At 38.0% G+C, this 13840-nt stretch overlaps 2 protein-coding genes across 8 annotated transcripts in view; one reads left to right on the top strand and one right to left on the bottom strand.

Moving 5' to 3' along the window:
• ATG2B (autophagy related 2B) overlaps nucleotides 1–9394 on the bottom strand; it is a 45058-nt gene extending 35664 nt beyond the window's left edge. For both annotated transcript variants that reach the window (XM_071426528.1, XM_071426529.1), the window contains exons 1-6: nucleotides 9180–9394; nucleotides 5599–5761; nucleotides 3615–3767; nucleotides 2538–2640; nucleotides 1520–1682; nucleotides 835–1014 (exon numbers count right to left, since the gene is read on the bottom strand). In XM_071426528.1, coding sequence (XP_071282629.1) covers nucleotides 835–1014; nucleotides 1520–1682; nucleotides 2538–2640; nucleotides 3615–3767; nucleotides 5599–5761; nucleotides 9180–9341 — 924 coding nt within the window. In that variant the 5' untranslated portion in view covers nucleotides 9342–9394. The remainder of the gene's footprint in view (nucleotides 1–834; nucleotides 1015–1519; nucleotides 1683–2537; nucleotides 2641–3614; nucleotides 3768–5598; nucleotides 5762–9179) is intronic.
• Nucleotides 9130–13701, top strand: GSKIP (GSK3B interacting protein). 6 transcript variants are annotated; one of them, XM_071426534.1, is made up of 3 exons: nucleotides 9130–9278; nucleotides 10952–11210; nucleotides 11828–13701. In XM_071426534.1, the coding sequence occupies exons 2-3, from the start codon at nucleotides 10953–10955 to the stop codon at nucleotides 11987–11989; spliced, it is 420 nt and encodes a 139-aa protein (XP_071282635.1). In that variant the 5' UTR covers nucleotides 9130–9278; nucleotide 10952; the 3' UTR covers nucleotides 11990–13701. The 6 variants fall into 6 exon arrangements, with proteins under 6 accessions (XP_071282635.1, XP_071282634.1, XP_071282633.1 ...); XM_071426533.1 differs by having other exon boundaries at nucleotides 9137–9293; XM_071426530.1 differs by lacking the exon at nucleotides 9130–9278 and adding an exon at nucleotides 9811–9992.
• Nucleotides 13702–13840: the final 139 nt, after the last annotated feature.

Raw genomic sequence — 13840 nt, 5'->3', positions numbered from 1 at the left:
AGTGGAAAGAATACAGTCATTACACCAGTATCTTCTATAAAACAACTAGAAACATAATTTTGTGTTTCTTCCAACCTGTAGCTTGGCAGGATAAATGCAGATGTGCCACTGACTATCAGCTTAAAATAAATACACAATCTCATAACAGAAAAAATCAATAATTCCATTAATCTGCTATTTTTTCTTTAATAATTCCCAAAGTAATAAAAAATAAAGTTAGTTTTACTTATTAATTATGAGATATTCAAGTAAGCACCTTTTGAAATACACCTTATAACAATAAAGGTCTTCTGTTTTGTAAATTAATACTTTTGAAATTGGCAGCATTTCTCTATTTCACACCAAGGAAATGTTATTTTACTTTTCAAGGACTCTTAAATAAATAAACAAGAACAGTTAAAGATTGACTAGAAATTGCTGGACATAAAAAAACCCCTTCTCTACAGCAGTAGAAACTTTATGCTTTCTATAAAATACAGTAGGCTATACAAAACAGGTCAACAGCCAATTTAAAAACTGGAGAGAAGGGGAATATATTACACAGCTTTACTTATATACTCACTATCATGTCTACTTGTTTTCTGAACACTTAAATTCAGTCTCTCTCTAACATAAAAGAATTGTCATTTAACAGATTTCAGTGTGTCCTGACTCATCTGACTACCATAAAGAGGTCTTTTTTACACATATTTATTAGGTTAGAACGTAAATAATCACCATGAAAACTATGGCAATTCTGTTCCCCTGAAAATATTACACCTTTTTCATATGTACTAGAAAAAAAAATTCTACAGAACTACTCATTTAGTTAAACACCAGGAAAGCATGACTAACCTTAGCTCCAGGAAGTACTTCATTTTGTTTTAATGTTAGGCTTAACTCCATTCTACCAATCAGCTTACAGATCTGTACAGGGTCAGAAGGAGTAATTTCTGGCAAGTTTCTTGTTAATTGTGGATGTGGCTCATAAATGATTTTTGGATTCCAGCTAGGTGAAAGCTTTGGTTCAGTTGCCTTAAAAAGTTACAGATAAAGGAGTAAGAATGCATCCCATTTCTTAGGAAAAATGCAAAACATAAGCATTTCAAATAAGCCTATCATACAAATAATCACTTTACAAACTATAAATTTGACAAAGGCTTAAAAAACATGTACTGATAACTGTGAAAAAAGAAGGCACATAGAATGCAAAGCATTAGGCCTTTGAAAGAAGAGCAAGTTTCCACAGAACAGTGAATTGCAGGGCTCTTGGATTTCTAGTTCTTAAAGTTGTAACCAGATTCCAGTACAATACATCCTAATTTCTACTCAAATTTCTAATTTCCTCCATTTCTAGAAATGGACTCTACTAAAGTCCATTTCCTTGCCTCTCCTCAAAATTAACAGGAACTGATTATGAAACTTCCCAAACACAGATTTAAGTACAAGTTCAACTCCTGTATCCTTCAGAATTAATGTAATAGTGTAACAATATATTCTTTCATCAATTTACATCCTTATATAATGTATTTATTTTTACCAGCTGAGTAGCTGAACACACTGGGGAGGACTTTGCTGATGCAGGAAACTCATCCCAGAAGAAAGAGACACCTGAGAGCTGCAGTAATTTGTGAGCAAAAGCTGTGGGCTGGTGAACATTAATTCCAGAGCACTCATCTGCAGTTTCATCACAGTACATAGTTCTGGGAGGCAAAAGAAAGGAAATTAAGACAGTGGGTGCATGAAAATTGTTACTTCTCCTTGTGCCTTTTAACCTTTCAGTTTGTACATGGTCTCTCTCTTCACACTTTTACAGTGCTGTCCACTGTCATGAAATGAAAACCCAATACTCTCTGGGAATTGGTGAAAATCTTAACTTTTCTATGGGACACCACCAGAAATGTGAACACTTCCCAGAGAACACACTAATCTGAAGCTTATTAATGCTTAAAACTAAATATATTTCATTAGCAATCCTTGGTAAGCATCAGTTTTATTTGATGCTGATCTCAATACTTTGCAAGAAAGTATGATTACACTCTCCCATAGGTTGAAAATAATCTACAATAAGAACACGTACAGTATTCATGTTCAAAGTAATTACAGGATTCACATGGGCTCTTTTGAAAGCTCACACAGAACCTAAATTCTTTCAGGATTTTGGGATTTTTTTCAGGACTGTGCCTTTTTTTCTAAAAAGATTTAAAGTGTCTTACTTAAAGGGGTCAGTTCCCTTTCTAATTGTACACATGGCCTGACTGGCCAACAATATACACTGGCTGTTGAATGTCTGAGAAATGTTATTCATTAACTGTAGAAGTTGATGAAAATGTATATTGGGAAAAAAAAAAAAACTCTTCTAATTTGATTTAAATAACTTTAGCATAAACATGCTAAGTGGAATCTGAGTGAAGACAATGCTCACTAGCAAGTGTCTAACTATATGCTAAGAATTGTCTGTATGTGTAAAATGGTAAAATGTATTTTACAGAAAATGGTAAGAAGTCCCTTAGGGAAAAAAAATCCACATATTAAAAAAAAATTTAAAAAAAAATTACCTTTCAACTCTGATCTCAAGTGCAGTTCCACTTTTAGAGTTTTCTGGCACATGTTCTATTCGTAACACAGTATCCAAAAAGGTAACTTTCACTCTTCTTAGAACTTAAAAGGGAAAACAAAAAAATACAGTGCAGACTGTTAAGTCAACTTACTGATTACTTTTGTAACCATATTAAATGGTCTTTGATTTTAAGCTCTCAATATTTATTTCAGTGGAAATTATCAATTAAGTTTAATAAGGTAACAAGACTTCAACAGACAATATAAAGTCCTATTAATGACCAGTATGTATATCCATAGCATACAACCACTCTCTAAGGCTCAGACATTTGAGTCAGTGACAGTTCAAACCAAGTTTTCCTGTAGCTCAGTGTGGATGATCCTCAAGGAAGGTAATATCTTCCTTGTGCACCATATCTAAACTATTAAGCATTGCTGCAGCAACATGCTGCCTGGACTGAGTAATTCCATCTCCAGATGGGACTTTAAACATTTCCCTTAGCTCAGACATTTCTGCACGAGGTTCTCCACCACATAATGTGATCATATGCCCTTAGTTTTGTGCACTTAGAAAAACCACCTCCAACAAAAAACAGTTTCTGAAGTACTTCTATCAACGTGGTGTGATTATGGGGATGCATACAACACAACAGGTCAGCTTTGCACAAACACAGCTGAAGAAACTTTTTCCATTTCTCTTTCAACAATATCACTATTAGCAATTGATAAATTACACAGCCATCTCCAAAACTAAGACATGTCATCAATCCCTCAGGCATAGATTTATCTGGATTAATTCTGCTGAAAACAAACACCAACTTGCCCTGAGACAGAGCTCAATCTGTCCACTGAGGGAAATATACAAATACTTTAGGAACTAAATGGGGCTTTTTTCCCCCACTTCAAAATCAAGATCACTTGTACAGCATTCCTCTTTAGATTTTACAAGCAATGCTAACAAGTGAAAATTAGTCATATAAGTTATGGCAGTTGAGATGCCATTTTGCAAAACTGAGACACAACATAAACCAATTAAATCTCAGATGTTAATTCAAATCTCAATAATTGATTCATACCTGTTTCAATAGTTTCTGCAAATTTCTCAAGTCCTTCAAAAGGCTGGGACCCTTCTCCTTGTTCATCTGTCAATTTTTGGCTAAGACACTCTTTTGCAAGCTGCATACTACTGGTCATAAAACTTGACCAATACATAGGCTCAGAACCAGATGCTGTGAAGTAAAATAAATCTTAATAAATTAAACGTGGACTTCATGAAACTATAAAGACAAAACACACCAATATATTTGGCACATCAAGAAAAGAGTTTCAACAGCTTAGTAAGGAGTTATACTTAAAAAAAAATTTACTTATAATCTCTCATTATCGACTTTGCTACTTTAAAATTAATGTAATCTGTTAGACTGCACTGGTAAGATTCTGGTATTTGAAAACTCAGTATAAACAAGAAGAAATCAGGTAATCAACAGTGTAATCAATTTTCAGCAGTGGTTTAACTAATTTCTGGAATTCTTTTACTATATTGGTATGTTTTTGTAGGCATAATTGGCAAAATGAAGTAAGTAAAATTTTTAAGAATTATTTCAAAGTTTCTTATTCCTCTTGAAATATATCCTGCATGGAGAAACACTAAGCAAAGTTTAAAATGTTATCTTAGCACATTAAAACATGTTTTAAATGCCTAACACAGACCTGACATAATAAGTAAAACATAATAAAATCCAAAAGCACAGCATGTATTAAGCTGAACAAGTTTTTCATCAGCCAGATTAACTTAATTGACAATGCATTCCTATCAGCTAATGCCAAGGCCATTGTGAGCAAATACTATAAAACTACAGATTAGAAAAGTTAAACAAATTCAACTATCACATTCTAGTACAGGCAGACAAAAATAAAAGTAGCTCAAATACAAGTGTGTTACAACAGGCAAAACATTTCAGTTAAGCATTCAGGTCTGGAAACCTCCACATGGCTATAGATGTGTGACAAAACCAGCACCATGGGGTTTTTTCTACACTGTTTGGTCTAAAGCACTGTACATCAAAGAGAACTACTGGATGCAGGTAAAGAAATAAAGGTTTCTTCCTAACACTACCATTCCTTCAAAGCAATAATCTTACATCAGAAAGTAACATAGCTCAAAACTTAATTCCAGTTAAACAACTACAGATTTAATGTAGAGTACATGTAAGCAAGTAAGTCATTTAAGGTAACTAGCAAAAGATGAAAAGTAGGTTTTACACATTTTTTTTCTTCTTCTTATGTTTAAAAAATGTTTTCTTCCACCTTCTCTACACTACAAGAAAGAAACCAAATTAAAATCCTTCAGGCATTCAAACAATTTTCACAACTAAAAATGAACTGTGTGTTCCACAGAATTTATGGAAGCTTGATGACCAGTAAAAATTTATCACCAGGACAATCTAAACTAGATCAGTAACAAGCATGTGGATACAGACAAGCTGGAAGAACTCAGACAATCCTCAGCATTATAATCAAAGTTAGTATGTATTTAGAGTACTCAGAAGTCATTATTTCACACTGCAATGGCAATTAAATTGCATTTTTTGTTCTCTAAACATACAAGAAGATGCATCCTTTAGCCTGAAGTAGACAAAGACAGAACCTCCCCAACACCCCCCCAAGGCTTACACCATGATGTTGTCCTGCTGCCACCCAACAGCCAGCTACTAACACTGCCTCACAGAACTGCACAAACACCACCCAAAAACTGCAAAAACTCCTTCCCACACTTCCATTTCCATAGGTCTGAAAAAGCTTGGAAGACATACAACAGTAGGAAAATTATAACCATTTAAAATTATTTAACAGAGCAACAACTAATTGAGTAGACAACCAACTGACAAACACCTGACAGTTTCTTTTTTTTATAACTCTCAATCATTAATGTATGTAATAATGTATGGAAGCTAAATGACAATTTAAATAAGGCCAAGAATTGACTAAAGCAAGGGTAGACTTTTGACTCTGAAAACCTGTAAAGAATCTCCTTTCCTAAAATCAAAAAAATAAGCCTACCAAGCCTTGGTCTTGGCCTGAAGACCATCTCTAATCCTTTCACTTCTAATGCACAGTTATCCTGCAGCAACGACCCCCACGGGACAGATAAAGAAATTGATTGGATAAATCCATCTGTGACTTCCAGAGGTGCATCAGCAGACTCCAGGATCTCATTAAGACACTAGAAAACAATAAAATAAAAATTAAAAATCATTCGTTTTTTTTAAATCATATCCATAATTTTGCATCTAACAAATAAAAACACTTTGACGCTACTAGAAAATTAATTATACTAAGACAAAAAAATAGACACTTTTAACTATTTCAATTAACTATTTCAATTCCATACTACCTAGTTTTCAGAATTGCTCTGTGGTGGCTTTATATAATCTGTATTTTTGCACTATACAAAAAAAAAGTCTGCTAACTTACTCTTATAAATACTAGAATACTAACAAAAGTTAATCTGTTTTTTCTTTGGCAGTACTTGAAGAAAACTGAGAACAGGCTGACAGTAAAAGCACAAAAAGTACTCAGTTTCTATGACAGGAGTATTTCATAGCATGTAATTGCAATGTAAAGTTCATTTTTGATGTGACAGTGGACCCAAACAATCCCCTCTTGCTGTGTAACATACTTGCCATTTCTACATCATATTTTTATAGTAGCATTATAAACACTGCTACATTCAAGATGCCCAAAGTATCATACTAGCTCTAACACAGTAATTTAGGATTTTCAAGTTTTCCACAATCCTCAGAAGACTCTCCTATTGCTCTATAAAGGTTTCATTACATCCATACACATTAAACATATTCTTCACACTTAGGCTAATAAAAAAGTGAGTTCCTGCCTGTGCTTTGATTTTAAAATGTAGTTAAAACTTAAGTTCTTAGACAAGAAGTAGTTAGGTTTTAATGAAGCAAATCCCAATCTTATTCACAATCCAGAGAGTGCAATTTTCTAATGTAAACAAGACCCTACTAAAGACAGCAGTTGTAATAATAGGACATAACCTTTAACTGGCAAGAAAAAGTGTGGTTTTGACCTTGCTGAGTTTTGTACAAGGCTACTGATTTTACCTAAGAAAATGCTTAAATTCAACATCATAAGTTTTGAAAAAAACAAGGATTTAAAAGTTCTTTGCCATTTTAATGGTATTTAAAATTATATTCCAATTATATAGAATAATTTTAAAATTTTACATTTCTGAAAAGATAATTTCTTTATTCTTATATCTCCAGATGCAACTTTCCCATCACATTAACTTGTTGCTCTCAATAACCTTGCCTTTAGAATTTTGTTTGCCTTGCATGTTCAGCTTTTCTAGTTTCTGTTCCAAAGTCCACTCAGGCAGCAGAAAATTACAAACTTTAAAGAAACAGAACCTGAATAATCTATTGGGAAATTATTTAGGAATCAAATAATCAACTAAAATTCAATGATATTAAAATTTTATAAAATAAATAATAGCTCAAAAGCTCAAAAAGCTCATATTTGAACCTATAGTTAAGAATTATACATGTGTCAATAGCATAAGATAAGGCAAAAAAATTATTAGAGATGAAAACTGTGTTTTAAAATACCACATGTTGATTTAAATTATTTGAATGAATTTACAAATAATTTGCTATAGCAGGAAGCAAGCTAGCTACCATATTTTGAACAAATCTGACTGAGATGTCTTTTTGCTACCCATGCACATAAAAAGTCAGTGTATTTCAGTGTACTGCTTATTATTTTAAAATAGAAATTTACTATCTAAAAGAAAAAAAAAACTGAAGCACTCTTGAGCTAAATTGCTTCATAAATAGGCCAGCTGTTCCTAGAAGGAAGTAATTAGAGCATTCCAAGTGAAATTTTAAAACTGAAGCACAGCCTTCACATCAGGACTTGTTTCCACATTATTGACCAACAGTCCACAAAAGTAGTATTTCATGTATACTAAAATTCAACCACAAACATCATCCATTCCATTTTGATACTTCTGAACAGCCCACACCCCAAAAAGCATGGGCATTATATTAATAGCCCCAGGAATTCCTAGATATCTCTACAAATAAACACATACAATGTTGGCTAAACTATCTACAGTGCTGAGATGAACAGAAATGTCTGCAAAAATGGATGTCATGTAAAAATACAGTCATCCTGGTGATTCATTGAGAACAAGGTTACAATGACTAGGGGGGGAAAAAAAGAGCTGTAGTACTTCCGTGACATCTGCTTTTGCAATCTGTCATACATGAGAGTCACGTGCAGAGAGCCTCAAACATGTAATTGTTTACAAGGGGAACAGAAAAATGCTGATCCACAAATGGGGAAGATCAGCTAAGCATTCCAGCATATTCATTTAATCACTGTGTATTTCACCTAGTACCGACCCCTAACTGCTTTGTTACAAAGTATTTTACATTTTAAATAATATCACTCTGACTCGCAAAGAGAGCTCGATACCCACTAGAGGGCATAACAATTCAATTAAAGCGAGGCAGCCTCACTGCAAGCTGCCACAGAAAACAAGCTACAGACACGGCCAGAAAAGAAAAGAAGGAAATAAACAAGCAAACAACAAAAGAAAGTCTACGCTCAAACACTGGTAACATTGAGCATTTCTGGAGCGTCTGTCCCCTACCACTTTCGAACATATTGTCACACTAACAACATTAAAAACCATTACCTCTAAACATCATATATTCACAAGTATTTCAAAATGTACCCTGCGTGGCCTAATACAAGTACATACTGTAATAAAAATGTGGTTTGGAAAACACTAAAGCAAAGGACCTAGCTCGTCATCTACACTACCCTGGAAGTCAGTGACTGATTCACTGCAGTGCTTAATCTCCACAAGACACACTCGACTGACAGGTAGAATGCAGTAATCTTGGAAATTAAACCAAGAACCTTTACAAAATATTATAAATACAGTAATCCAAAGGTCCGTCTCTAGAGTAGGCTGGAAATATAAATGCCTGTGTAGAGACACACACGTATAGAAAAACATACATGCCAGGACTGGAGTGTGACAGGCCACCTGCTGAGCAAACTCCAGCTAAAATCAGCTTTCTTTTTGTCAACAAGTACCTTCACCACTACAAGACGAGGGGACAATCTTTAGAGAACTACACAGACTAAGCTCAGCATAACACTATCATTAAGAACGAATATGTCTCCAAGACAAAGACAAAGCATAGATACCACAGGGATTACTTTGTTTTCACCATCTCTAGCAGTCAGTAAACATACTCATTAACTACAGGGATTTCTGGAAGTTTGGGGTACACTAGCTCGTTCTCCCTGAAATATCAGCAGCTATTGCCTTCTTTCAGTTTTTGTTTCTTTTCTCATAATTAAAAATTACACAATCGAAGTGTGGCTAGAAAAACGTATCTGTAACAAATGCCGAGATTTTTTTTTTCTTTACTGTTAGCATATCAGACAACAGTTCCCTGGATTAAATGCTAATTATGGCAATAACTTTTTGCACAGAAGAGGCTGGGTATTGAAAATGAAGTGGGTGGCAGCCGGGGGCAGAGAATCAGCTGGTCCCTCAGACGCCGCAGGAGCCGAGGGGGTGAAGCGCCAGCATCTCTTACCCACTTATCCAGAGGGACCTGCGTCAAGGAGCCGGTGCCCTGGTAGAGATCCAGGCTGAGCTGTTCCAGGCTGAGCTTCTCCTGCAAGAAGTGGCCCAGGTACCTCTGCAGCAGGTACCTGCAGGCTCTCTTCTTGATGGACTCCGAGAAAGGCCACGGCATGGCGGCTGCACGCCGGGGGCCGCGAGGCCGGGCGGCGGGACGGGGCCGGGCGGAGAGCGGAGGCGCGAAGCAGCTGAGTGGGGTCGCCAGGCCAAGCCTCGCCCCTCGGCGCGGGCTACGGCGGGGGCTCCCCACTACCAGGCGGCACCGCCGCCGCCCCTCACGCCCCGGCGGGGCGGCACTGCCCGCCCTAGGGCGAAGAGGCGCTGACAGGCAGCTCCATCCTCACTCGGACACCGCCGCCATCTTCTCGGGCGCGGAGGGGCCGCCGCAGCCGCGCTGCGCGGGAAGGGGCCGGGGTCCGGCGGGAGGGCAGCCCCTGCTCGTCAGCTCCGCGCCGCCGGCGAGGGCGGCCAGGCCGATCGCGGCTGTTCGTCCCCTTCCTCCCGGCGCCCCCCCGCCGACCACCGGCACCGTGACGTGCGGGAAGTGGCGTCGCCGCGCGGAGCAGGCGGGGGCGGAAGCGGCCGCGGGAGGGGCGGTGCGGCCGGAAGGTGTCGTGCAGCCGGTGGCGCCGGGGCCGCCTCTCCGGGGAGCGGCCCGGGAAGCAGCGGGGCGGGCGCTGTCCGCCGAGCGGGGCAGAGCGGCGCGGCGGGCGCGTTCGGAGCCGTGCGCGGTCGGGCGGCGCGTCCTCGACGCCCATCGACGCTGGTGGGTGCGCTCCGGGGCGCGGCAGGGATGCGGTCCCTGGGTGCGGGAGGCTGCGCAGCTCGGTATCCCGCTCCCCTGTTGCCTTCAGCTTCTTTTGAATTTGTTTGTATGTCGGCGGTGGGATTTGGCAGGAAGCGGCGGATCGCGTGGAGTGAATGTCCCTCACGTTGCGGGTCGGTGACTGCAGCCCCCGTTTCCTGCCGGCAGCAGTGCTCAGCTACCGGAGCTCTCGGGCAGCGTCCCGAGCGAGGGGCTCTCTCTCCCTGCTGCCTCCGGCGGTTCCACAGGTGTCGGCCGAGGCCTCCTGGCCACACTGGTACCCGCGGGGCCTCTGCCGGAGCCGCGGCGGTGACCCCGCTGGGGCTGCCCCTTTTGGTACCAGTTGCTCGCAAAGAGCAGCAGCCAGTGTCTCTGAAATGTATCGGCAGTTGTGCGCAAAAGATGAACAGGAGCTTTATTCTCTAGTGACTGTAACAAACAGCTGCCTTTAGTTCCTAAGGTCTCTGATAACCCATTTCGTTCATAGATTTTTCTAAGTCTTCCTTCTATGCACCAACAGTAGGTTTTTCTTTTCTGCAGCTATTGATTTTGTTTTTTCCAGGCATGACTTGTATTCCTTCTACATTCTGCATCAGTAAAGGGCAGAATTAATGACCACTGAATCTTAAGAGTCCTATACCACAGAATACAAGTTAACTCGCCTGAGAAAAACTAGCCTCAGTGATACTGATCCACTTCTAAATATTCATGTAAACTTCTTCAGCACTTGTTCTGAATATCTTGTGTTTGAGGTCTCTAGACTGTCATTTCATGAGTTTGGAAGTCACTGAGTCTCACAGTTCCCTTTTTTTTGGACACTGTTAAATACATCTGTTTAAATTATAACTTGTGGTTTATAGTGTTATTATCTAATGAGTACAGTGGTATAATAAGTCTAAAATAAATGTTTTTATATGCAGGATGGAGACTGATTGCAATCCTATGGAGTTGCCCAATAATACAGGTTTTGAAGAGGATTCTGATTATAGAGACTTTGAAGGAACAGACGTGAAAGATATGAGACTAGAAGCTGAAGCTGTTGTAAATGATGTTTTGTTTGCTGTCAGCAACATGTTTGTGTCAAAAACCCTTCCCTGTGCAGAGGATGTGGCATACATCAATGTGGAAACCAGGGAAAGAAACAGATACTGTCTGGAGCTCACTGAAGCAGGACTTAGGGTAAGCTAATTTTTGTAATTTCTTAAACTTCTTTGTTTTGAACAATGACTGTATTCAAAAGGTGCCTAGAAAAATACTTCACTGACAACCACACATATTCCTCTTGTACTTTTATGAAAGCCTGATCCACATGTTTTCTTCTAGAAGAGGGAACTTTAGCTAGTTACTTCCAACAAAGCAAGAAGGGAAGTTAATAAAAAAACAGGAATTTATTTAAGACACAAAATGGCGGAGATAGAATCAGTAATTTGTTACAGGTATGTCAGTCTTCGGGTTTCTCAGGTACCCGAAGAAGTCAGTAATACAACATCTATACAATTTTTTTTTTTTTCACCATTTGTAATTTTTGTACAGACATGTAGATATGAGACTTCTTTTCAAATGATGTATTTTACTAACATTCTGAGTTTTGGTCAAAAGATATTTGAAAATCTCTTAAATACTGTATAACCAGTAAGCTCCATAGTAGAAAGCAGAGACTGCGATTTAAATTCAGGATTTTTTGTTCTTACAAAGCATTGTTCTGTACTACCCTGACTGGCAAAGTTAAATGTTGTTCTACATGTACCAAGGTGATTATCACCACAGAAATTTAACCACCCAATTCTTTTTTGCAGGTAGTAGCTTATGACTTTGATCAGACTGATGATAGACTGCAAACTCCGTATCATGAAACTGTCTACTCCTTGTTGGACTCTCTCAGCCCTGCATATCGAGAGGTGTTTGGAAATGCATTACTACAAAGACTAGAAGCTTTGAAGAAAGAAAGTCAGTCATGACTTACCCAGACATGAGGAAGATTCAGTGCTGGAAGGAATTCTTAGTATGAAGCACTGAGAGCTTCCTTACAAACATCTTAAGCTTCATTTCTTGGATTAAAGTCTACTTCATGTTAGTACATTATTATATAACATTTATATGTTATAACAAGGATATTATATAACATTTTGCTACCATGGTTTTGCATATATCTCAATGTTATTAAAAGCCACTTTGATAAATAGCAGAAAAAAATCTTAATTTTTACTTTCTGTTGTAAATGAGCATGTAAGTTGCTCCATACAATGTTCAAAAGCCTTGGTCTCTTTTCCAAGTCTTAGTATCCAAAGTAAAAAAATAGAGACTTAATGTTATAGATATAAGTAGTAATTCTTTGTGTGTGTGCTTACTGATAATTTTCATGCCTTCTTTTTAAAACAGAAGGTAACTACTTGCTCTACCCAGTTAATGAAAAAATTACTGGAAAACTTCTGCAAGGAATTCCTGCTTGATTTGCTATACTTAAATCTGAAAGTTGTCAGCTTTCTAGCTAGAAAGATAGTTCTTCAACAGTTGAGCATTGCTTGTATAGCGGCAGTATCTGAGTTAAAAGCAAGGCTCGGCATTAACTGATCTGTACTTGTCTATGGCAGCCAGCAAGCTCCAAATAATACATGAGATGAACTGCTTATATATGAATGTATTGTCTGAAACACAAATGATTAAGCACAGAAATAATGGGCTACACATTTCCTAAAAATGATGTTATCTATGCTATAAATATGTACTGCAACTGTTTGAGAGGCTTGGAAGGCCTGTTTACTATTTTGAATGTGTATTTACATGATGTACAGGATATACTCAAGAGTATTTTTGCTTTACTTTCTATAATACAGTACTTTGGTACTCCCAGTTTTCACGTTTTCTCCCTCAATTGTACAGTGTCCTCTCCTAATGACTACTAAAGTAAGCACTGTAATGTTAATTGCATTGTATTGGTTTGAAACCAAAGGCTGTATTGAAATTTGCTAAGACTAATACAAGCTGGAAGATATAACTTGTATTTTCTACTTAAAAACTGGTACAACTCTCTTTATAAATCTATTGTTCTGCTATAACTTTTCAAGTATGTACTGAATGGTAGACTTTTTAAAAATTAGAGTTGGGTGGAAATGCTTGTACAGTTGAACTGACGTTCTGTGACATTCACACTTTTTGTATTCTTCTATTATTCCTGTATTTGTGTGTCTTTATTTAAACAATGCCATTATTCTTCTATGATTTTGTGACAACTACATGCAGTAGCTTTTTTGGAGCCACATTAGGATTTATCGGTTCTCACAGATTCCAGTGACTTCAGTAGAGCTATGTTGGCTTCTACCTGCTATGGTTAGTCATATGGATCAGGCAAGCCTACCAGAGCTTTTGTAATGGCTTTGAGTTAGCAATGTGCAACTATGACAGGACAACTGTAATTAGTGCTTCTGTTTTCGAGAGCTTAATTTCATGATTATTATCTTTTTGGGTTGAAATTTCTGAAACTAGTCCACTGCCCTAGGGTATGCCTTCATGCTCCAGAAATTGTTCATAGGCTCTCTTTTGCACACAGGTCTGTGGCACGTGGTTAGTCCTCTGTGAGGAGAATGTACTTCAGCAAATTTATATTTTAATATTTTTCCTTGCAACTGATTTACTTGTTCAATTTCAATGACTAAAGAATTAAATAAATGGACCGGTGTGTTGAAGTTTTCTTGTGGGGGGTGGAGCTATTGTAAAGTTGGAAGTGAACAACTGAAATCATCATGCCCTTAGACAAATCTTAAATAGCTGTGGACTATTTGGAAAACTGGTTGCAAACTTCTATCAGCTGA

This window comes from Agelaius tricolor, unplaced genomic scaffold, assembly GCF_023055355.1.
Source record: "Agelaius tricolor isolate 1412-34295 unplaced genomic scaffold, bAgeTri1.0.p SCAF_5, whole genome shotgun sequence".
NCBI lineage: Eukaryota > Metazoa > Chordata > Aves > Passeriformes > Icteridae > Agelaius > Agelaius tricolor.
This window is presented reverse-complemented; position numbering and strand designations above follow the sequence as displayed.

What these genes read in the sequence shown, in the direction of transcription:
- GSKIP (XM_071426532.1), top strand. Translation starts at nt 9,340, where the DNA reads ATGGCGGCTGCACGCCGGGGGCCGCGAGGCCGGGCGGCGGGACGGGGC. An exon ending in GCGGGAGGCTGCGCAGCTCG is followed by an intron (nt 10,055 to 10,951) that starts GTATCCCGCTCC and finishes TTTTATATGCAG; the next exon opens with GATGGAGACTGATTGCAATC.